This window comes from Acinonyx jubatus, chromosome C2 (genome assembly GCF_027475565.1).
Source record: "Acinonyx jubatus isolate Ajub_Pintada_27869175 chromosome C2, VMU_Ajub_asm_v1.0, whole genome shotgun sequence".
Taxonomy (NCBI): domain Eukaryota; kingdom Metazoa; phylum Chordata; class Mammalia; order Carnivora; family Felidae; genus Acinonyx; species Acinonyx jubatus.
The window spans coordinates 27,122,923-27,146,994 of NC_069384.1; the positions used below are offsets into that span (position 1 = coordinate 27,122,923).

Genomic DNA, 24,072 nt, shown 5'->3' on the forward strand with positions numbered 1-24,072 from the left:
AGTCAAGCATCAGATGCTTAACCGAGTCACCCAGAAGCCCCAAGTCCCCAAAGCTTTTTATACATGTATTTTATGAATGTTGTATCTTCCACCTCAGATTTTAAAATAAACCAAACAAGTAAAAACACCCTTAGTCCCACCAAGCCAATTTAATGTTTGTTAAATTCCATGTTGCTTGTAAGCTTATATGCAACTACTAGAAATATTTCGAAAGCTAAGCAAAATAACCCTGTAAACAAGAGGACTTAGAATGGAAATCTTTAAAGTTCCCGATCACTAATAGGGTTACTATTGAGGGCAATCAGAATATCTCACAAAGGATTCTAAATATATTGTGTCACATTCAATAAGCAAAAGTATTTTATTCTTCCACATGATTCCTTAGCAAACAATCTCATCCCCAAATATCATGGCACAGGGGAAAAGTGGTGTTGGTTTAATTTAGATTTGATTTATGTGCTATATCATCAGGAACAGATAAACCTGCATAATAAACAGCATATGTTGGCCTTAACCAAGCATGTGGATTCTGTTATATGAAAAGCAAATGTTCAAGAAACAAAATTAATATTAATGTGTTTTGCAAAATCAAAGTCAGGAGCTACTTTTGGAGGAGCTGAATAATCACAGACCCTACTGTAGGCTAAATCCCACTTATTGCACATGTTAAAAGAGAGCTGGTGGTCTTCAGTACTGAAGCCCACGGATCTAATAACCAAAACTAAGGTTTTTATTCTTCACGTAGAAAGTTGCTCCATGAGAAAAATAAGTTTTATAAAAACTGCAATTGCAGCCATTGACAACAAAAATGGCATTATGCAGACGATGACCACCACTGTTGCAAAATTCTTGCAGGCCATTGTCACAGTAACTCTGTGTTCCAGTTGCTCTACTTCATTTTGGAATGTTCAACTGCATAGATCATAATGGGCAATAATAATAAGCCAGGAAAGAGATTCCCTTTAAGGACAAGGGACGGAGTAATCGTGTTCAATGTTACCCAAATCTTGGCTACTGGAGACACATTTGTGATCACTTAAAACTTCTACAAATTAAAAATGAATGTTTAGGGGCGCCTGGGTGGCTCAGTCGGTTAAGCGTCCGACTTCAGCTCAGGTCATGATCTCGCAGTCCGTGAGTTCAAGCCCCTCGTCGGGCTCTGTGCTGACAGCTCAGAGCCTGGAGCCTGTTTCAGATTCTGTGTCTCCCTCTCTCTCTGCCCCTCCCCCATTCATGCTCTGTCTCTCTCTGTCCCAAAAATAAATAAACGTTAAAAAAAAAATTCAAAAAAAATGAATGTTTAAAAATTTTAATGTTGCTACCCCAAGAGGCTAGTTTTCCTGAAATCCCATATTCTCATCTCACTTTTGATCTCTGGAATCACATTTATTCATATAGATCATATGCACTCTTTTCCATATCCACTGCTTCTCTTCTTGGGTATTTCTGTATCTCACTCTGTCCACTATGACAAACAACAGTTGTCAAGGCTCCATTATCTCCACAGATGGTACATGGAAGTGGTGTGTTTTGTTTTGTTTTGTTTTTTTACTTTTTATAAAGCAACTCCTCCTACAGTGGGCTGACAGCCAACCTGATTAGAACCAAGTGTTCCATTGTCGATATTTCTCCAAAATAGTCAGAAATAAATTTGTCCCCTTAATATTAATGTGTACTCATATCCTAAAAAAATAAAAAATCAGAGTGTAGCGCCTTGGAGTTCCATCATTTTATCTGACAGAGAAAATTTCAAACATATCCTGTGGCTTTCCTGGTTATTAAACCACCCAAATAAATCCCCTATCTCTGTGATTCAAAGTTTGTATCTCTGACCTCACGTAAGCATGAAGAGTAGAAGAGAAGCAAGCTGAGAAACTCCTGAAAGCCTCCCATGTTTATTTACAAAAGTAAAAAAAGAGGACACTAGCCTAAAAGGCATTTGTTTGTAATAATTTCATAATACCGAACAACTCTTTTAAGATGTGGTTTGCTCAAGATTTACAAACTCTGAAACACTGTCTGCTGTTGAGGTCCTATGTCAAAACTCCACGTATTGATGATGTCATTCATTCCTTAAAATAAGCTATTATTTCTCAAATATAAAAAATATGCATTCTACAGAGTAATTCATAGGAATAAAGCATGAATGAAAGATAGCCTGTGATCCTTTACCCAGATAGAGCCATTGTTAATGTTTTCATTTATACAGTTTTATAATATGTATTTGTGCATGAGCGTGTGCGTGTGTGTGTTACAAAAACAGGATCATACAGTTGCATAAACAGCATTTTGTACTCATCAACGAATGTTGCCTCTACTAAATGTATGTGTATGTCACTTTTACTATTTTTTTAATTTTTTAAAATGTTTATTTCTGAGAAACAGAGAGAAACAGAGTATGAGTGGGGGAGGGGCAGAGAGAGAGGGAGACACAGAATCTGAAGCAGACTGCATGTTCCGAGCTGTCAGCACAGAGCCTGACATGGGGTTCGAACCCACGAACTATGAGATCATGACCTAGCTGAAGTTGGAGGCTTAACCGACTGAGCCACCCAGGCGCCCCTGTATATATCACTTTTAAAAACTACACACTATTCTATGATATACCTATTGTATAATTTTTAAATTGGCAATTAGGATGTTTCAATTTTTCCCTGTTGAAGACAAAGTTGTGCTGATGGTAGTCAAAAATACAGCTTAGTACACAAATCTCATTACTTCTTTAGCATACATTTTAAAAAATAATCTTTTTTTAGTTTTAAGTTTATTTATTTATTGTAGAGAGAGAGAGACAAAGCAAGTGAGTGGGGGAGGGGAAGACAGAGAAAGAGAGAGAGAATCCCAAGCAGTCTCTGCACTGTCAGCATGAAGCCCGAAGCGGGGCTCAAACTCACGAACCAGGAGATGATGACTTGAGCCGAAACCAATAGACGCTTAACCAACTGAGCCACACAGGTGCCCAGCATACATTTTTAGAAGTGAAATTGCTGAGTCAAAGAATAAGCACATTTAAAAAATCTGAACCATGTTGTCCAACTGTCTTCCAACCAACAAAAGATGGTTCTGCCCGCTTGTCCTGTCTCCTACTCATTTTTCATTGAGAAAACAAGCCATTCATTGCATGCTTCCTATGTCCTGGGGTGTGTACTCCATACAAGATAAGGAGACATGGAGGGACTAAATACGTTTCCAGCCAACTCCTCCCAGAGCTCATGGTTTAGTAATAGGACACACACGTAATTTCAATACAGTGTTATAAATGACAAAGTTTTAGCAATGTGCACACAGTTGATTGAGGAAGATGAATAATATTCCCTAAACATTCACTGAACATGCTCTAAAATGTGTTACCTCATTTTTTACCACAAACATCATAAGAGATGGGCCTTTATTATCTTCATTCTACATAGGAAAAATCTAAAACCCAGAGAATTTAAATAACTTTCACTGGCGTGGCTGCTCTAGTCTCAGTTCTGCAACTCTCCAGCATCGTGATCCTGGACAAGTTAACTTCTCTAAACCTCAGTTCCTTCATGGGTAACTTGAGGATAACACAAACTTCCAGATTTATAGCAAGGACTGAATTAAATGTGAATTCTTACAAAGCATTTAGCTTAGTGCTTAATATACAGTAAGTACTCAATAAATGCTAGTTCCGTAACGCCTCCACTGACTTTACTAATATCCCTGTCACAAACGGGGAAGAAAGACTACTCTGCTCATGATCTATTTCATAATCAGAAATATTTTTTCAATGTTCAACCTAAATACTCTCAATGGCCTTCAGTGACATGCAGTGATATGAACTTCTCTTTCTTATATAATGGAAATATTTGTTTTCTTCCCATTCATTATTTACTGATTCTTAAGTTATTTCTATGAAAATTCCACTGTGTCTTAAAGATGTACCACAGCCCTGCACTTGGTTTTGAGCATCTGAAGAAGTTACTATAAATCGAGTTCCTAGAGCAATTTAAAACATATATTTTAAAATATTGTATGACAATTAGCTCATGTCATTATCTAAAGGCAAGAAGGACAGACTTCAGGAGAGTTAAATAAGTTACAGATGTAGAGTTTTAAGGTAAAAAAAAACCAAACATCTATTAGGTATTTCAATTTTAACATTTCTCATTTATGTAAGTACATAAAAATTCATAAGTGACATATTCTGAACCACTCAAGTAATCTATTAAAACAGATCCTTTTTTTCATGAATTGTTCTAGAAATTGCCTGCACTGCAAGGCATTGCTGGCATTTGGTTCTCTTGTTTTAATTTTGACAGTGTTTCTAAATAAAAATAAACATGTTACTTTTGCTTATTTTTTAGTTAAACAGAAAGATTTGGTTGAGAGAGAAGTTTTAAGTTGTATGAATGCCTATAATATTCAAATTTATCAGCTAACAGGCTCTATTTTGTTTTAGAACATGGATAAAATAGCTCTCAAAGTGAAACTACCTCGAGCTTTTTAAAAATATAGAGATGTTCCTCATGAAATATGTACAAATACAGGGAAACAATCTGACTAAAAATGCTCAAGTTAGCAGCAGCGATGAATCTAAGAAAGGTTCATGCCAATATCTTGAAAATTTACTACTTTCGGCATCTGCCTACTTTAACCCTTAACTCTTTGTCACTTACCTAAAGTTAACTCAGTGGGGTGTTTCTTTAGTAGGCTCTTTAATTGTCCTTATCATTTTTAAAACATTATTTAATTTTAAGATTTGGGGTAAAAAGTTTTGGTGGAATATTTTTCCCAGAGTAAATATAATTTTGCTTTTGTTTTCAATAATTTAAAGACTGTGGATCACTTAGCCTTATTTATCACAACAGCAAAGACATACATTTAAATAATCTCAACAGAGTATTCTCCTTAATGTAATATTATTACATTGCGAATTTGTGGAATCCCTTCCTACCTCACTAGAAAATATGATACAAATGACTTGCAATTAACGTAATTCATGGAATAAAAGATAATGTTTTTGATCTGTTACCATAATCATTATTAGCATGAATATTGGGTTTTTAAAACCTTTTATAGATTCAGATCGCAAAACAGCAATACAAACCTACTCCTAAATGAATAATATTCCCTTTTCTTTTTCTCATGTGAAGTACACTTTAGAGAGCCTCTCTGACCAGAAGAGAACCACATTACCCAATTGTAGTAAACATTCTTTTCTTAGAAAGAAACATCAACCTTGCAAATATAGTATCAGTGAATTCACTATTACTTGGAGCTTGAAGGCCAGCAAGCTCTGCCTCAATAGGGGGAAAAAGATTTATTTTCTCTAAGTGTCATACATTCCTTCATCGACTTCAAAGTCAGACCCATTTCCAGTCCTCTAAGACGTAAACTGCAGTACTTACGTCAAGTGGATTTTCTAGTGGGTTATTTATTTCCATCTGTCTTATATTTGTGGGCAGGTTGAATAGATCTGAGTCTGCTGGAGAGAGAGATGAAAGATAGACTTTAAAGCAAGAGCTGAGTTTAAGCAAGAAAATAAGGTTCAACAATAGCGGATTAAACTTGAAACCTTGGGGAAATTCTTATTCAGGCAATTTTATGTGCAACTTTTAACTTGCAAATAGGGAATTTTGACAATCTCTACATTGTTACATATAATGTAGTGAGAAATGATGATTTATGTAAACGAAAGTGATAGGTCGTGTATTTCCTAGGAAGCACATTCAAGTTTATTTTATCTGTTGAATTTGTTTCTCATTGTTCTTGTAAAACTGCTTCAGTTTCCTAAGTTCTCCTTCAGTGCACACCATCCACTCTTAACCTTCTCACTTCCTTTGGTCTGGAGCTCCATTCTTTATTAAAAGTTCACACCAACAACTAAGCAGAAAAAATTAATGTTCTGGTGGAGTCACATGCTGGTTAGAGGTTCTTCAGTCTTCATCGCACATTAAACCTGCATATAATTTATGTTGGTGTTAACCACAGATTTATGTCCTTTGAACTTTTTTAAATAAGTGAATGCTTTATCTCCCTAACGTAAACACTGTTGTTCATTCCGATTCTTATAAATTATTTAACGAATTACTCTGGTGTCTTTAGGTAAAAATAAATTAACTTAGAAAATGTGATCAGCCTAATTAAATCATGTGCTAGGTGACTTTCTATCTGTCCATAATTATAAATGAGAACCAACACCTTGTACTAAAAAGAAAATACATACAGTATTAATTAGTCTTCTAAGGGTGGCTAAAATGTGAAAAAATGGAATGTATTCAGAATCATGTAACTTACCTCCCATGATCTAGGAACAATTGTCGGGGGCATGGAATACAGGTTTAGGGGATCAGAATTTGCTGAACAGCAGCTTTTAGCTTTCTCCTAGCTTGAACCTATATTAAATAGTCTTTGTATTGGGCAGATTTACTTTCTTTTTTAAGTGATCTACACTAATGTTTACTGAAAATGACTCCAGGTGAGTTTTCCCACTATAAAACCCTTATAAAATTGATTGGAAAAAAAGAAAAAAGATCAACTCCAGATCTCAGTGGCTTAGCACAACCGAAGTTCTCTTCTTGCATACATATAAGTCTGACATGGGTTAACGGAGGTTTCTCCTCTGGGTGGGGTTTTAGGGACATGGGCTGATGGAGACCGTGTTAGCTTGTGATGCCGCCATCTTACACACGCTTCAGCATTTGCCATCGTAAGGGAACAAAGAGCTTAGAGAACTCAGCTACTCTTAAGAGAAGCGCCTCATTTCTGTGCATAGCTCATCGACATTAACTTCAAGGGATGTTAGGATGTTATCAAGCAAAGGGAAAATAATCAATTATAGTAAAGACTAGTAATCATCATCACCTTCTATGCACTAAATATTCAGTTCCCTCTTCTTCGCACACATAACACATACTCAGTACCTCAACACGGAATGGCCTAAAGCCCATCCAGTCAGTGCCTGAATTTCAAAGTCCAGCACATCTAGATGAAGTTCAAGCTCCTATGTGACTTCTCCGAGTTTGGAGACCAATGAATTTAAAAGCCAAATTACCTACTCCTACACACACACACACACACACACACACACACACACACACACACTCAATCCACAAAGGTGTGACAGGGTCAGGATAATTACAATAATACACTCACTTTTAGAAAGAAGACAAATGGGACATAATCAGCAGTTCATATAAATCCCACGGTCCTGCTGAGCACACAGTAAAGGTTCCCTACCAGTATGTGACTCTAGTCTCCTTGTGACAAGTTCTTTTTTATTTCCATTCCCTTCTTTGACTGTATTTGAAAATCAGTCTCCTCAGGGCTGCACAGCTTCCTTGGCCCCCTTGCTCACATGAGGTTGTGTCCCCAAAGGCCATTGTCAACTTCATACAAACGCATCGTTAGTCCAGGCTTGTGGTTTCTTTGGCAGTACATTTCTCTCAAATACTTAAGAGGCTTCCTCTCTATTTCTTTCTAGTCAGTTCCATGTGTCAGTAACCACACCCACACTTTAAAATACATAGGTCTCACATCTCTAGCAGCTCTTTGTTTTCTCAACCCCTGTCTTTTTTCTACCAATTTGGTGGCTACCTGAAGCTTATCTATAATAACAGGTGGAAAGACCCCACTTTTAAAACTCTCTACCTTGGGGCACCTGGGTGGCTCAGTTGGCTAAGCATCCGACTCTTGGTTTTGGCTCAGGTCATGATCTCACGGTTTGTGAGTTCAAGCCCCCTCATTGGTCTCCATGCTGACAATGCAGAACCTGCTTGAGATTCTCTCTCTTCCTCTCTCTGTCCCTCCCTGGCTCATTCTTTTGTCTCTCTCTCTCTAAAATAAATAAATAAACTTAAAAATTAAAAACAAAAATCTCTGCCTTAAGTACAGTACTCAACTGAAATGTTTTGTTGAATGGAAACTTCCTTTGTGTTCCATTTGGGCCTAGAAGCAGTTGGCTTTGCCATTGCTGTATGAGTCCATATTTCTAGATCCCCTGTATTTGTTCTAATTTCTGCTTGTGAGTCAGCCAATTCTTCCCTGGATTCATCTTTATTTTTGTAGTCCCTTGCCGAGCACAGCCAATGGCAGTTAGCAGACATTGCTATAGTTCTTTTTTTGCCTCTTACCTAGGAGCTAACTTTACTTGAGCATATGCTCTGCTTTCCAAGTTCTGATGTACAATAGTTTCAGCAAATGTCTTAACACTATATGACACACATTTTCTTCTGTTTCCACCTGGGTCATTTTTCTCACTTTCTGTCATTGCCTATATAGTACACATCAAGTCTTGTGTTATAGTAGAGCCCCATTTCTAATATGACTTTTTCTATTCATGAGAATGGTTGAGGTTACACAGATATGACAAACTAGCCACAGAACCTGAGTGGCTTATCATAACACAGGTCAATTTCTTGTTCATATAAATGTGCAAGTTATGAGGAAACTGTCCTCCATAAGTCATTCAGGGACTCGGGCTATTGGAGGCCACACCATCTCAACCTTTGGCTCCCAATTGTTGCCAGGTCAAGAGGAACTTATAATCACATTTAAATACCTCAGACTTGAAGTGACACATGTCACTTCCTCTCACAACTACAGTCCACAAACACCTGTCCTGCCCTAATGGCAAAGGAAACAGAAATCTTTACATGAAGAAGGAACGGAAGAAGAGGAAAATTAAATTTTGTGGTCTCTAATTGTTTCTCTTTGTATTTTTAATGTTCAGATAAATGGAAACGTAGGTAAGCCACAGTAACATTATTTGATCACCGTGATGGAGAAACATTTGTCAAACAAATAGTAGATCATTTCATAAGTATAATTGGGAAGCACAAGTTTGATCCATTTCCTCACATATAAAAATACCTAGTGACTAATAGGTATAAAAGAAAGCTACATAGCAATCAAATTGGCCCTTAAATTAAAAAAAATGCTCCCTCAGAACTAGTTATATGACATGGAAAACAGATTGAACAAAAACAGTCACTAGCAGGAAATAGTAGGAAGTGGAGCAGCAAAAAAATGGATAAAAATAAATGAATGAAAAGAAGAAAAGAAAGAATAAAGCCACATAAAAGAAAAGATTTTAAATGTTGTCAGATATAAGGAATTATTTTGAATAAAGTTAGGAGTCTATATAAAACATTGCTTTACAGCTTCAAAATTTTATAATAGCTAGGATATCAAGGTTCAGTACAAATAGAAGGGTCCTAGATGATTCTCAGAAATGGATATTCCTTAACACCTAGGTCAAGAATGAGGGTTGTGAACATATTGGTGAGAGAGTGATGAGTCAGATAAAAACTGGCCCACCCACAATCATGATAAAAAGGGCAACAGCAGCCCTTCTAAGTTAATGAACAGCCTATGTATCATTCTGGCACACCTGGTTCAGGGGGTTTGAGAGAAGAAGGGAACAGGAATCCCTTAGAGGAGGAAATCCAGCAAGAAAGCCACTTGAAATAAAATATTTTCAAGAATTATTTCAAACAAGAGTTAAAATCTTTGCCAAAGAAATAGCTCGCTCAAATTGATAAAAGCGTTTCTTAAAAACTGGACTGCTAAAATGTGAGAAGAGAAAAATTTTCTGCAGAAAATCAGAAAGTAAATATTCTAGGCTTTGATGTCCATACAATCTCTGTCATAGCTACTCACCCCTGCTGTTAGAGCAAGAAAAAAACACAGACGATAGGATACATAAATGATGGCCCTGGTTATGTCTCTATGAAACTTTATTTGCAAAAATAGATAGCAGCCTATCTGAATCAGCCTACAGCCCATAATTTGCCAACTTTTGCTCTCAGAGAGAAAATGGCAAGTAATTCTAACAAAATTTTAAAGTAAACTGGTGAGAACAAAACAATGATCAACCATACTGACAGCTCAAGACATGCAAAAGAAAACAATGAAATTTTCCTTTTCCCTAAAGCATTACCAAATACCATGATACGTGACTAAAGGGGGGTAGAGCATATTGACATAAGGTTTGCAAAATTTCTAAAGATCAAATGCATATATATGTGTATACGTATAGACACACACACACACACATATAGACACGTATACAAAAACGTAGAATTAGAATTTGGAAATCTTGCTAAGGATGCATAGTATTTAGTTTGAATTTTAGAATTTTAATTAGTACAAAAGCTATTCAGAGATGAATCAGGAAGGAGACAATACTTCTTGGTGGTCATAGTAATGATTTATTTGGTAATATATATATATATATATATGCACTTCCCTACCCCATTATTTTTGGAGAACAAAAATAGGGAAGAAGTGGGAAAAGTCATGCAATCTCTCTGTAGGTACTAGGAGTTCTTAACACTGGGAACATGAGGTCTCCTACTCAGTCTCCTCTTTATTGCCTTCCTTCATCCCATGGACTGAGAAGCTTCTAGAGGAATCAAATTAAGCAATAGCAAAAAGCATGTACTTTTAGCCTTAGGAATGTCCATCCCATATTAGGAGTCCTACTATCCTCAACTATCCTGAGTCCAACAATTCTTGTATAAAAATATTTTCCTAGTACCTGTGAACTGTAAGCAGAATAATTAGAAAGTTCTGTGGGCACTAAAAAAAAAAGAATATTTCATTAAGGAGTAAAATTCATTTCTGATACATTCTCAACTATTATAAAAAACTGATAAAGGTTTGTAAAGAGTATCATAGCAAATAAATCTTTTTCCTTTTGAAATTATCTTTCTTTGTTCCCTGATCACAAAAGTAACCATGCATCACTCTCAAATGTCACAAAGAAAGAACTTAAAAGAAACAGTTACCCGTGATGCCAGTATTTGGAGACAACCACTGTTGGTAGTGTGAAGTATGTTCTCCCACATTTTTATATTCATACATATGTGTGTATTTACGAACCTAAGATCTGCTAAACAAGCTATTCTTTGATTTTCTCTGTTTCGTTTAAAAATATGAACAATTTTAATGTACACAAGGAAAAATGGGTTCCTTCTCTTTTAACCACATTGCATTGCACTGGAAGTATGCACCATAAATTATTTATGTCATCTTCTACTGATGGACATCTCGGCTGCAAAATTATTTTCCCTATTTTACACTGTAACATGAACATTTCAGTACACTTATTTGAGTGAGCTTACCCTCTTATATCCCTTAGGGTAAATTCATAGAAATGCAATTTTCTATGTTGAAGAGTATCTAAATTTAATGTTTTGCATTATATTAATAAATTACCTTCTAAAAGAGTTGTAACAATTTCTCTCTCCCTAAGTTTCCAATATGAGTGTGTTTGAATAAATTATGGTATTTTCACAGACTAAAATACTATGTTTCAAAAATTAATGGCATGGCAAGCCACACATAGGATTATATCAGGTAAAACAAGATACAAGATATAATAAAGTACACCATTGATATATCACTATATAAATTGCTATATATATATATATATATATATATATATATATACACACACACACATGGAGAGGAATATATATATTATATAACATGTGTGTGTGTGTGTGTGTGTGTGTGCGCGCGCGCGCGCGCTCCAAGGAGCATCAAAACATAGGGAAAGGACTGAGCAAATTTTTAACTGATATCTTATGTTCTTCTACATTTGTTAAATTTCCTAGAATTTGTGCATATTTTAGTTGTAATCTGAAAACCAGTATGTTAAAGAAATACTGGAAATCACAAAGCTGAAGAAATGTGTTTTCACATATTTTGTAGTTTACCTGCTATTAGACATACAATTATAAAACAAAACACCTCTAATGTGCCACAATCAGGAATATTTAAACGTGCTAAACTAAATTGCTTTTTCTCAACAAAGGACTTGTTTTAATTCGTGAAATGTCTTCATGCCTAACAGCAAGCAAAATAAAACCTTGCTCTCCTCCACTGAGAAGACAAGTTAAGAGCAAAACGGTGAGCCCCTGAAAACAGAGAAGAAACTAGCTCCTAAGAGCTAGCTCTTACCCTGGCTGCAGGCATTTTGGAAAGCTTTTTGGAAGGGAACAAATCATTAATAAAGACTCAATACTTACAGTGACCTTTGAGCAATTCCAGATGTAGACATGCAGATTTTTCCACAAATAATAAAGAAGGGCTGGCTACAAGAAGTGACAGTCCGGAACAGATCTGCAGGAGACTAGAATTACATGGGACACAGAAAAGAGACTGAGCAGAAATGAAACAACACAAAAAGGATCCAGATCCTTCACTAAACAACCAGAGATTTATTCTCTTACATGATTTTTTTTACCAATTTTTTCCTGAGTGAACAGGAAATGCATGTTATTTTATATTTTCTAGATATGATTATGGCTTTATCAGTCTTTATGATGCTCTTCTTCTACATCCTAACACTATGCTAAGTTTTTATACAGAGTGACTCATTGAATCCTCATATAAACCCAACTTGGTAAAGACTATTATTCACATTTTATAATTAGAAAAGGGAGGCACAGAAATTTAGGTAGCTTAGCCAAGATCATGCATCTAGAACAGAGGTCGACACACTTCTTAAAGGGCTAGCGAGTAAATATCAGATGTGCTGCCGTAAGGTCTCAGTCACAACCATTCCACTGTGCTGCATTGTGCAAAAGCATGCAGAGAGAATACTCAAACCAGTGAACGTGGCAGTGTTACCCAAACAGGTGGCAGGTTCACTGGCCATGGTTTGCCAACCCTTGACCTACCTACAAAGTAGGAAAGCAAGATTCAAACTTAAGTCTACGCCTTTAATAATTAAACTGTCATACAATAGGGGAAATGCAATAATTGTGGTTCTCCTTCCATAGTCTGGGCTCACTCATTCTCAAATATTCTTTTGGGTCTCTATACAGTCTAGTTCTAAAGAAACTTACCAGTTAATGTGAATTGTCACTTACAGTGATTTGGTGGGCAAACGGTTATGGATTCCTAGGGGGCATAAATAAGGTAGGTAACTTTTCTAACAGAATGGGATTTAGCCCCTTCTTGTCAGGATAGATGTGCAGACCTGAAATTTAGAAGGCAATACTCAGCCTTCCAAAATGGAGAGAGAAAGAAGGAGATGATATTGGGCCCGTTTTTAATTTAGAAATATTTAGTTTAACAAGTCCTATGATCTCAATATTTTTCCTTAATTTCCAAATTATTGTCACTTGGTGAATTTGTCTCATAAGTATAAAAACATTGGGCAATATGGTTGTACTCATTTTAAATTGCCTAAAATTCAAAGTTGTGAGAAAAAAATATTTCAACAATATTTAGTTTTCCTTGAGTTCATGAAGTAGCATTGAAAAATAATCAACAAGTTGTGCCAGCTTTTTGATTTTTTAATAGTAGGTCTTTAGCAGAATTTATTTGACAGCCGCATCCATGAATACAGAATGAACCAAGGTTACATAAGACTGCTAAAATAATTGAGAAGTTACATGATCTATGGGCAGGAAAAAGAAGATCAGAAATTTAAACTCAGTCTTAATGTTATTGTGGCCCAGTCAAATGACCTTGAGCCAATTCTCTCTAAATCTGAATCTTCCACAGGAAAATGGCATTAATATCACCTGCTAATGTACCAGGGCTATTGTGAAACTTATATGAAAAAATTCATGAAGTTACCTTGTAGATTTAAAACACTATATTCATTAAGGTAGGCTTCTAAGACTTACAACTTATTTTTACAAAGAAAAATATCTTTTTTTTTCCTGTATCTTTTACAGACCTATAATTTTCACCAGAAACATAGAAAAGAGGACACCCAGAGTTCCAGATCTTTGCCAGCCCATCACTGTGAAAAAGCAAAGTCAACCCATAATCCTATTACCATTTCATTTTTCGAGACCTATAAAACTTTTTTCCTTGCTATCAATAATCACCAACATTTCTAAATGCTCCATTTACTAGATTCCTAAACTTTTTCTAAGACTAAAGAGTAAATAACAGTAACATTTATAGAACAGAAGTCATTTAAGTAGTTTTCACAAACCAATTGACTAAAATTTTAGCTAGATTTCTAAGAAATATCGTAAAGACACTGTAGCAGATTGTGTTATTTTCTGTAAATATTTGCAGCCCATCTCTTGGGAAAGATTATACTCCCTCACTTCACTGATGTCAATCTTGGTCATATGACTTGTGAAGAGTGAGCAGAAGTGGCATGTGCCACTTGCAAGTAGAAATTTAAGGGCCATTGCAGTTTGCCAGTTTCTTTTTACTTCTGTGCTAGACCAGAATATTCCAGATAAGGGCTCCATCAACCAGGGGTCCAGAGTGAATACAACATGGAGCAGCACTGGGACCAACTCAGGAGACTATGTAGAATAAGTGAGAAGTAAATTTTTGTTCATGTTAGTCACTGATATTGTGGGTCACCTGTTACCACAGGATAACCTAGGCTATTGTCCTAAATGACTAATTAGAGGATGTAAAAATCCTGTTATATTCTGTGCCTGGACCTTTTAATTATAATGATATATAGATGGCAGTAGCAAAAAATAACCTCATTTATTCAGAAAGAAGCATTTCAATGTTTCCTATAGGCTAATACAATTAAGACAGGATATAAGACTAAATTTTGTCTGCACTGAACAACAAAAGTGTTGCAAGGGATTCAGAATCCTAAAGAATTTTTGAGTTATTTACAGGATACAAAACCATGTAACCAGAGGATCACATCCAGAAATAATGTTGGCCATTATTTAGGGATTATCTTTAACCTGGGAAAATGGGGCACTCACCATCCTTTTTTCTTTTTCTCTTTTTTAGCCAAGAAACTTCAAAATTATTTTCAAGGAAAAAAGAAGTGACTTTCAAAATGCATTAGCAAAACTCCATAGATTTCCTGAATCCAAAGACTAATAATATATACAACATTTCCTTGCCTAAAAGCTATGTCCTAATATGACACAAGTCCTGTCAAGATTTCTGTTTTTAATAAAAAGTTAATCATGTTTAAACATAATATCTCTAATATCTGGCTCAACACAAGAAATATACAATTTCAGGGATAACATTAGATATGCTTTGCAATGTCAAGAAACTATCAACACAGTATCAAGGATACCCTGCCCTCTACTGTCAGTATTAAAATTTTGCATGTTTAACTAAATAGTAAATCACTGTATTTAAAATCGCTCCACACTGTGGTGTTTAAACATTGTTTCTATTCTATTAGCTCTTTTCTTATACAATTTAACATGTATGTTCACTTAAACACTAAAGCTAATTAATCTTTTCATACTGCTCCTCATAAAAGGAACTCAGAATGCTTTAATGCTATTTAGTCATTTCTCAACTTGGAGTCTCTTGTTATTCCACATGAATTTCTCTTACTTTAACCGCATCAATTATAAAATGTAATTATTTCAGTATGGTAAATGTTTGCTTATCATCACACAGGTATTTTCTATTTTATTTAATCACGATTCCTCCTTGCATGTTAGACCTTCCTTCGAAATCACTTCGTATTTAATGCAGATCTGCTGATGTGAAAGGCTCTCCATTTTTATTTGCAGAAACCTCTGGTTTGTTCTTCTTATTTAAAGGTTCAGAAGTATACAATTCTAGGTAAACAATGATTTTCCCTGACTACTTGAAGATAAAGCCTCCAGTCTTCTAGCTCCCTTTGTTGCTGTTGAAACCACTCACCTCCAAACTCCAGCTGGCCTCTCTGGCTCCATTTAGCAATATCTAAGCTCTTGTCACTGCCAGCTAAAGGGAATTTTCCAGAGTTTTATTGGGAAATCTCACTTTTTCATTGGTTCTCCACACCACCTGTACTGTGGGTTCCTCTGTTCTGTTCCTGTCTGAATCTGTCATTTATTATGGTTTCTAGAATTTTCCTACAAATGTGATCTCTAAAAGTTAGCTTAAAACATGTGCAGAGTTAAAGGGTATGGTTTACACCATCTGCATTTATGTCAATGAAGAGGAAACATGTTCATGCATCACCATTTTGTATTTTACATTACCGTGGTGTTCTACATACGTATTGATGGTGGTCTTGTATAATAATAAATTTTTGAAAAATCACATACTTGTATTTGTCTCAAAAAATGGAATGTTCCCTCAATTATCATATTTTTTGTGAGTTACATGCATGTACTATTAATCTTAATATTAAATAGTATCATTTTTAGACAAATAAATTTAAATATAATATATAGAATAGATTTTGCATATAATCTGAATTGCATGTACCACCAGGTGTCATAAAGGGTCTTAGAAACTTATTGATGCAGGCTTTCCATTGAGCAATCCACCTGACAGTAGAGCTAGCTCTGTCCTTTGGACACTCTAGATATTTTCAGACCCTTTTTAGATAATTCAAGAAATAAGTCTGAATGCATGCACACAAAGTATTATTTTCAATTACTAAATAAGTTACCACTTAAATAACATTATGTCGCAGCCAACATGCAAAGGAAATGGGTGAAATACTCCTACTAGTCAAAGTAATCCTCACTAATTCAACAAAATTTGTTTTGTACCTGCAAGGTGCTCGACAGAGATACAAATGACAGACCAGTAAAAAGGTGGACCTGTCTGAGGTCACAGATTGTAGTCTCCTACACAGACCAACAATTATCAAGCCAGTAGACTAAAGCGTGATGAGAGCCACAATACAAAAAGTACAGCACATTATGTGAGTACTTAATTTTAGAAACATTTTGTAAAGATTCAGGCTCTTATGACTGGGCTTGAGATCACACCATAGATAGAAACTTGAAAAGCATCTGTTTTCTTTCTTAGCCCTGAGAATCACGTCATAACTCGTTTGTTCCCTCTACATTATTTGAAATCCTAGATGGCCACTAAAAACAGTTCATGAAAAATTAAAACTTATTAAAAATGTTAGTGATGATTTACAAACAAAGCTGGGTACGGATAGTTGCAAGTCAATACAATTTTGAAAGGACATCTGCTGTGATGGATGGGTTCACTCAAAGTGCAGATTATTGGAGATTTGGTAAATCATACAAATATATCAGAGTTCTCTGAAATCAAGACAGAGTGAGAACACACAACTAAAAATAGGCAGTAGATGATATATGAACCAAATATACTTTTAAAAGTGTATGTAGCAGTTTAAATGTAATTGGTGTAACATAAGCCTGCACAAACTTAAAAAGCATACAAGGTTATCAGAATTAGAGACTCATTAAACTACAGGTTCTATTTTAAGTAAAACAATCCAGTAAGTACCATTTTGCAATGAAGTGAAATGACCCATTTCCTTTTTCTTAGTCTTAACACAGGAAAGTTAAGGTAGCAGGGGGTAATGCATACACATACTCTAAGAGGTATGTAGTGATGTGTTTGGGAATTTACCAAGTTGGAGTAAAAATAGAGCTCACCTTCCTGGCACAGAGATTTACCTAAGTGCATATAATTGAAACATTTAGATAGATTATATAGAATACACATATTTGTATAACATGTTGTGATTGGATATATGACTGCATGGATATATAACTACTATTTATGTCTGTGGTTGGCCATGTCTGGCTGTGGCCTTTTCTTGGGGGTAAGTGATCACAGCCTATTTGGGTATATTTCAAGAGATCTAAAACAACTGTTACTATGTAGGAGCACTCAATGAGACACAGAAGCCTAGGTCTGAGGATCCCTCTTACACTAAATTGATGGCTGTGGACAAGGCCCTGAGCCTCTGGACTATTGGTCACAGTGTCCAAATCCCTAAAATGGGATCTCTGAGGCCCTTCCTACTCTCACTTTCTGTGTTCCTGTGTGGCTTCTGATGTTTATTGAGTCTCAAAAGCACAAGAAATCTACCTTCCTGACAAAAGTTGTTGAGTACCCCAATGTACTAATGAACTGTTTATTCACAGCCAGCACATGTTGAAGGCATTTATAAGGTTGGTGGCAACTGAGAACAGTGGACCAGGGTCACCAAGGGATACATGTATATAAGTATCTACACTCAATATTATCTTTTATTAATCTTCTTATATTTATTATTAGTCCGTTTATTCATAAAATCATCTCATCCCAGACTGTAAACCTTACACTGTAAGAAGTATACTCTATTCTGCCATCCAGACAGCAAGTTCTCAGCAACTTCTTAATTAGCCACTAAGCCAGCTTTAAAAATAATCAAGCAATTGGCACCTAGAGTATTTCCCTGCTTTACTTCAGACAAAACTCTGAGGTATATTTCTTAAATATAAAATAAGAAGTTAAATAATATTTCTCACTTTTATTCTGACCCACAGTAGTTCCTGGAGAAAAAAGGTAAAGAAAAGAAAAAGAGTGAAACATTTCATTCCAAAACAAGGGTGGGCAGTACTCTCTCATTTTATTAATACAAACCCGTACCTGTCATTTTCATGTTAAACATTTATTAGCAGTAAATTGGTACATAAATTATTGCTAAGGAAATTTTTCATGAGGAAAATAGCCTTTAAAATAAATCTTGTGTAGTGTATAAGAATATATGCATAAGGAGATGGAAAGCATCTCCCAGAGGAGAAACTTTTCTGAGCTCTTAGGTATGAATATAAAAAATCTCCCCTCATTTCACCTCTTTCCTCAGGGCCAGACTGTTCCATGAACTGGGCCCATTCCAACCTGAATATACTTAATATGAATGAACATTATAGCAAATGTTAACAAGGCCAAATTCTGCTACCACAAAAATTTTAAAACAAATAATCACCGTAAGGAAAATAGTCATAAACCCTGGCTTATGGCCCATGCTTGGTTGAGTTTTTAAAATATGCTTCTCAAAATAATTCCACACCATTTTATCAAGTTCTTAACACTCATTACTCCAGTGGCTTTTAAGTTTTTACTCTTCCAGTAAAAAATATATTTTACATCATGGCCAAATATATGTATGTATATACATATACGCATGCACATGAACATATACATATATATGTAGAGTCATATATATGAACTTTATATATTTATATCTATATATATGAAATTATAAAGCGAAAAATGTTTTATAAAACATACCTACCCTTACTGCATGCTATATACGATATTTTATATTCTATTCTATTTTCCTTTAAAAAAGGCTGTTTGAGTCAGTTAAATGATTTTGCAACTCAGCACTATATCATAAGGCAATGCACATTAGAAAACAAAGAGGGACAAAATATTGTCCCCAAGAACATGGAGTAAGAGCAAATGAAGAGGAAAAAAGAAATGGGGTAGAAAGAAAGAAAAGAAAAAAAAGGGCTGAACATTCAATATTCAGGACAGTCATAGAGCACTTTGGAAATGGATATGGCCAAAGAGAAGAAAAGATCATCAGCTAAAAAAAAGAGAAAAAATTACAGAAAATTGATCTTTAGGGTTTAAAAAATTCAAACAACCTTTCCCCCCAGATATATGAAAACGAACAACTTCAAAGATTAACCATTACATTTAGTTGATGCATAAATTATGTACAAACCACAGGCCAGCTGGAAATCAAGATACCCTTGTGATTTTTTATTCCTTCTCTGAATTCATTTTCTGCGCTTTCCTTTCATGCATGTCTCTCCAGCTGCATTGGCTTCCATGATGTTCTTAGAAGCTTCAGATATGATCTCAAGTCATGTCCTTTATATTGGGCTCTTCTATTTGCTAGAAATGCTTTGAAACACTCCCCCTAATACACCAAGATACTTCTAATGGCTTGTCTCTCGGTTCCTTCAATGGTCTTATCTGTTCAAACTACTAAAATTAGAATACCTTTCCTAATCTCTATACCTCTTTCCTGGTTATCTGATCCATGGCAGTTATTAACTTGTCACCATCTGATGTGCTGTAGGTTTTGTTGTGTGATTCTCACCCCCATGAAAATGTAAATTCCATCAGCGCAGAAATTTTGGGTTTGGTTTTGTTTTTTGGCTTTTTTTAAGGTTCCACTTTTTTAGCTTTACGGAGCATTATAAATGCACAATATTTATAATGCACAATATGATACTTTGTTATATGGTATATATTTTGAAAGGATGATTCTCTTCAACAAGTAATTGAGAAATACATCATCTCACTTTTTTTTTGTGAGAACATTTCTGTTCCAGTCTCTTAGCAAATTTCCTTTATACAATATAGTCACCATATGATACATTAGATCATCAGAACTTACTCCTCTACTGACCAGTTGGTACTCAATATTCACTTGTCGAATAAATCAATATTAAGTTTCACTTTGTACTGAACACTTGAAACTTTTAAATTTGTACCTAATCTACAGATTGATAATCTCTAAATTCCCTATTGGTTCTAAAATTGTATGCCGCTAACGTGAACATGTGCTCAGTCTGCTTGATGATCACTTTCCTGATTCATTGTAGCCAAGTTAGTTCTTGCCCTCCTCTTTCCTCTTTTCTCCTAGAGCTCTCCATTCTTGGTTATAATATTAACATCAATCATATTTTACCACAAATTAGACCAAGAGTTAATCAAGGGTAAGGTGTGTTTTTATGTTTCTTCACATCGTCACTGTAATATACAATGATGTCTAACACTCGTAGTGTTGAGTTTTCAATAAATACTGATTCAGTGGGTGAGACTTTGATGAAACAATGCTTTAGGGGCCAGAAGAGAGAGAATGTTTCTTTGTTTATTTTACTTTTTCCCCAAATTAATACAGCCTTTCTTGCATCTTTAAAATATTACAAATAAGTCTGAAAAATCATCTGTCACCTTTCTGTTTCTGTAGCTGGACAACTTAGATCTTATTCATCAACCTGTGAACTGTTCCTTTTTCAGAAACACAGATACTATCCAAAAGCTTTCTGATATCCTTGATTTTAACTGTTGTGGCTTGCTGAATCAAAGCAGCTGAATGTGATACAAGTTCAATGTCATTTCCTTTAAGAATTAACCCCTCTTTCGGGGCTTGATATACAAAACAAGCAACACTTGGCCTCATCTGAACCCTGCATATGTATTTTTCACCCAAGAAATTTCGGATTTCAACAAGAGAACCATTCCCCTGGATAACAACATTGATGGGGAAGTGAGCATACACAGACCTCATCTTGCAACAGAAGCCCCATGTAACACCCTTGACCATGATCTGTATATGACTACAGATAGTGCACACGGTAGCCGGTTCTTTTCTATTTCCCCACCATTTGTCAACTTGGAGCCTCTTCTTTTTCTTTCCAGGAAGACTGAGTTCTACATTGATGTGACTGAAGTCCCTTCCCAGGGTTCCTCTGGGGCACTTCACAATAACAGTGCATCCCTTCAGAATGATGTGGACATTTTCTGGAATGTCGACAGTCTGATTGCTGAGAATCGTCTTTATTCTTGTAGTAGATGTGGCAAAGAGAGAGCATCTTTCGTCATCATGTTCTTGTAGCCCATCTCTTTGTTTATTTATTTTTTTAACATCTACCTGAAGAGCATAAGTGCGAATATCTCTATAGTAGGTCATTGAGAAACTATGTTAGATTTCCACTATTCTCCAGTCTTGAAACCCAAGCAACCGAGCAGCAGATTTTTTTCTTCTCTAGTACGTTTTCCTTTGGAGGAATTTAAAAGTCATCACATCCTCTACTGGACTGTTAGGAAATTAGAAGTATCATTTAAAAGGACAGAAGCATATCTAAGTCTTAACAGATAAGTGAGAACTAATTCTAAAGATTTCAAGAAATAGATATTGCCTGAAACCCATATTTTTTTAGTTTATTTCAATAATTTTTTTGAAAAGAAACAAACTAGGAAATACCTATCACTGAGTATCCTTTTAATTGTTTACTCTAACTAACAATATTTTAAGAAATAAAGGGAAAGACATTACTTTGTAGGATAAAATAAACTTTAAAGGATTTTGGTCTAATCTTAAACAGTAAGATTTCTGTATTTAGTTTTATTGTACATCTACAAGATAAATTCATACTTCAGTAGTTATTGCAATACAAAATATCATTATTTTTTTCAAAAGAATGAAGTTCAAATATGTTTAGTTTGAGTTTAATCATTCCTTTCCTAAAACTTACCTGTTGTGCATATGGAATAAACTAAACTTATTTGCAGTTGGATTTTCTCCTCTTTGAAAATATCTCACCTTCATTGAAACAAAATTCAGAGTTCTCTTTAGTTCATGTTTTAACTTTTCATAACTAAAAGTACTGATTCACCCCAATCGTGTGTTCCAGATATATTCAAAAGGTATAAAATCAATTATAATACTAATAGTACTCACAGTCTAAACATGTGCTTAAGTTAAAGGAAGATCTTACAAGAATTTATTTGGAATTTGCATTCAAAGGCAAAATAAAGTTGAGGGTTAGGGATTTTTCTGATAGAAGTTTGTCTTTACATTGAAAATAGTCATTATTTTTGAGAAATAATTTATGTTTTTTATCACAACTGAGGAAGGATGAAATCAAAAACCTTATTTCAAAATGTCTTCTTCAGGGCACCTGGGTGGCTCAGCTGGTTGGGCGTCCAGCATGGCTCAGGTCATGATTTCATGGTTCGTGAGTTTGAGCCCTGCAGCAGGCTCTGTACTGACAGCCCAGAGCCTGGAGCCTGCTTCAGATTCTGTGTCTCCTTTCTCTGCCCCTGCCCCACTCACACTGTGAAAGAAAGAAAGAAAGAAAGAAAGAAAGAAAGAAAGAAAGAAAGAAAGAAAGAAAGAAAGAAAGAAAGAAGGAAGGAAGGAAAGAAAGAAAGAAGGAAGGAAGGAAGGAAGGAAGGAAGGAAGGAAGGAAGGAAGGAAAGAAGGAAGGAAAGAAGGAAGGAAGGAAGGAAGGAAAGATCTTCTCTAAGCCAAAAAAAGTTATGCTTTGATTGGAGGATTCAATTATCTGAACTACTCAAATCAATATTTTCTAAATTTTTCAAAATGATTAACTGTTGTCATATAAAACTTTCCTCTAAATAGCTCAATCATTCCCCTAGTGAAAGTGGAGGACTTTGAGAGTATCTCTCTAGACCATCCCCAAGCTCTGTTGGACACTCACACATCCTATAATATTCTGTATCAAGCAACATTTACCATTGTATATCAAGTTTTAAAGAGCAAAAATCTTGTTTTCTTACATAAAGGAGTAACAAACAGCAAAAATAATTAAAATAAAATAAATGTTACTAGAGTATGAAAAGTGTGCTACACAGGATGATCCATGTTTTATAGGGCTGAAACTTATTCTATTTGAGGGATCTTTTTTATAAAAGAGAATATAAACTTACAAATATAAAATTAGACATGTATGTAAACATTTAGAATGAGAAAATAAATAAAACTGCAAATTTTTTTTTAGATTTTTAAAAATTTTTTTAACATTTATTCATTTACGAGAGACAGAGAGAGACAGAGTATGAGCACGGAAGGGGCAGAGAGAGGGAGACACAGAATCTGAAACATGTTCCAGGCTCTGATCTGTCAGCACAGAGCCCAACGTGGGGCTCGAACTCATGAACTGCGAGATCCTGACCTGAGCCGAAGTCGGACGCTCAACTGTCTGAGCCACCCAGGTGCCTCAAACTGCAAAATTTTAAAAAGCTGAACACAAACTATGAGATCAGCTAATTCTAGTATCAAGACCAGTCTTTTCTCTAGTATAATTGAAATTATATTGAAATTATTATTGAAATTTTATTTCAGTATTGATCATTGAGAAAACTTTTATCTTCACAACTTGTTATTGGTAATGCAATAAAAATATTTAGGGTTGGTATCCAATTTTGAGAAACTTTTATCAAGTTTCTTTCCTAGAAACAAGATTTCAGAGGTTCCTGGGTGGCTCAGTCGGTCAAGCATCCAATTCCTGATCTCAGCTCTGGTCTTGATCTCAGGGTCGTGAGTTTAAGCCCCATGTTGGGCTCTGCACTGGGTCTGAAGCCTATTTATAAATACATACATACATACATACATACATACATACATACATACATAAATTCAGACATTTCAAATATGCAAATGTACATTGACCATCTCATAATGATGTCCAATTAGCAATGAATTTAAGTATTTTCCCAGTGGGTTCGTATGACTCATTGCTTTTTATTAATATGATTATCTGACAATTCTGTAGCTATTCACTCCCTTTTCCTAGAAAATATCTCCCACTTTTACTAAGTTACTATTTTAGGTATGATCTCAACATGTTTTTTTACAATTTATCTCTTATTGTCAAAATAATATTAGGT

At 35.3% G+C, this 24,072-nt stretch overlaps 1 protein-coding gene and 1 long non-coding RNA gene across 3 annotated transcripts in view; both read right to left on the reverse strand.

Moving 5' to 3' along the window:
* LOC128315365 (uncharacterized) overlaps positions 1-17,221 on the reverse strand; it is a 309,189-nt gene extending 291,968 nt beyond the window's left edge. The window contains exons 1-2 of one of the 2 annotated variants that reach the window (XR_008298137.1): positions 12,003-17,221; positions 5,376-5,452 (exon numbers count right to left, since the gene is read on the reverse strand). This is a non-coding gene — a long non-coding RNA (uncharacterized LOC128315365). The remainder of the gene's footprint in view (positions 1-5,375; positions 5,453-12,002) is intronic. The other variant, XR_008298136.1, reaches the window with a different exon arrangement.
* Positions 17,222-19,867: 2,646 nt separating this feature from the next.
* Positions 19,868-22,470, reverse strand: LOC128315364 (60S ribosomal protein L9-like). Its single transcript, XM_053221837.1, has one exon. The coding sequence runs from the start codon at positions 21,347-21,349 to the stop codon at positions 20,636-20,638; it is 714 nt and encodes a 237-aa protein (XP_053077812.1). The 5' UTR covers positions 21,350-22,470; the 3' UTR covers positions 19,868-20,635.
* Positions 22,471-24,072: the final 1,602 nt, after the last annotated feature.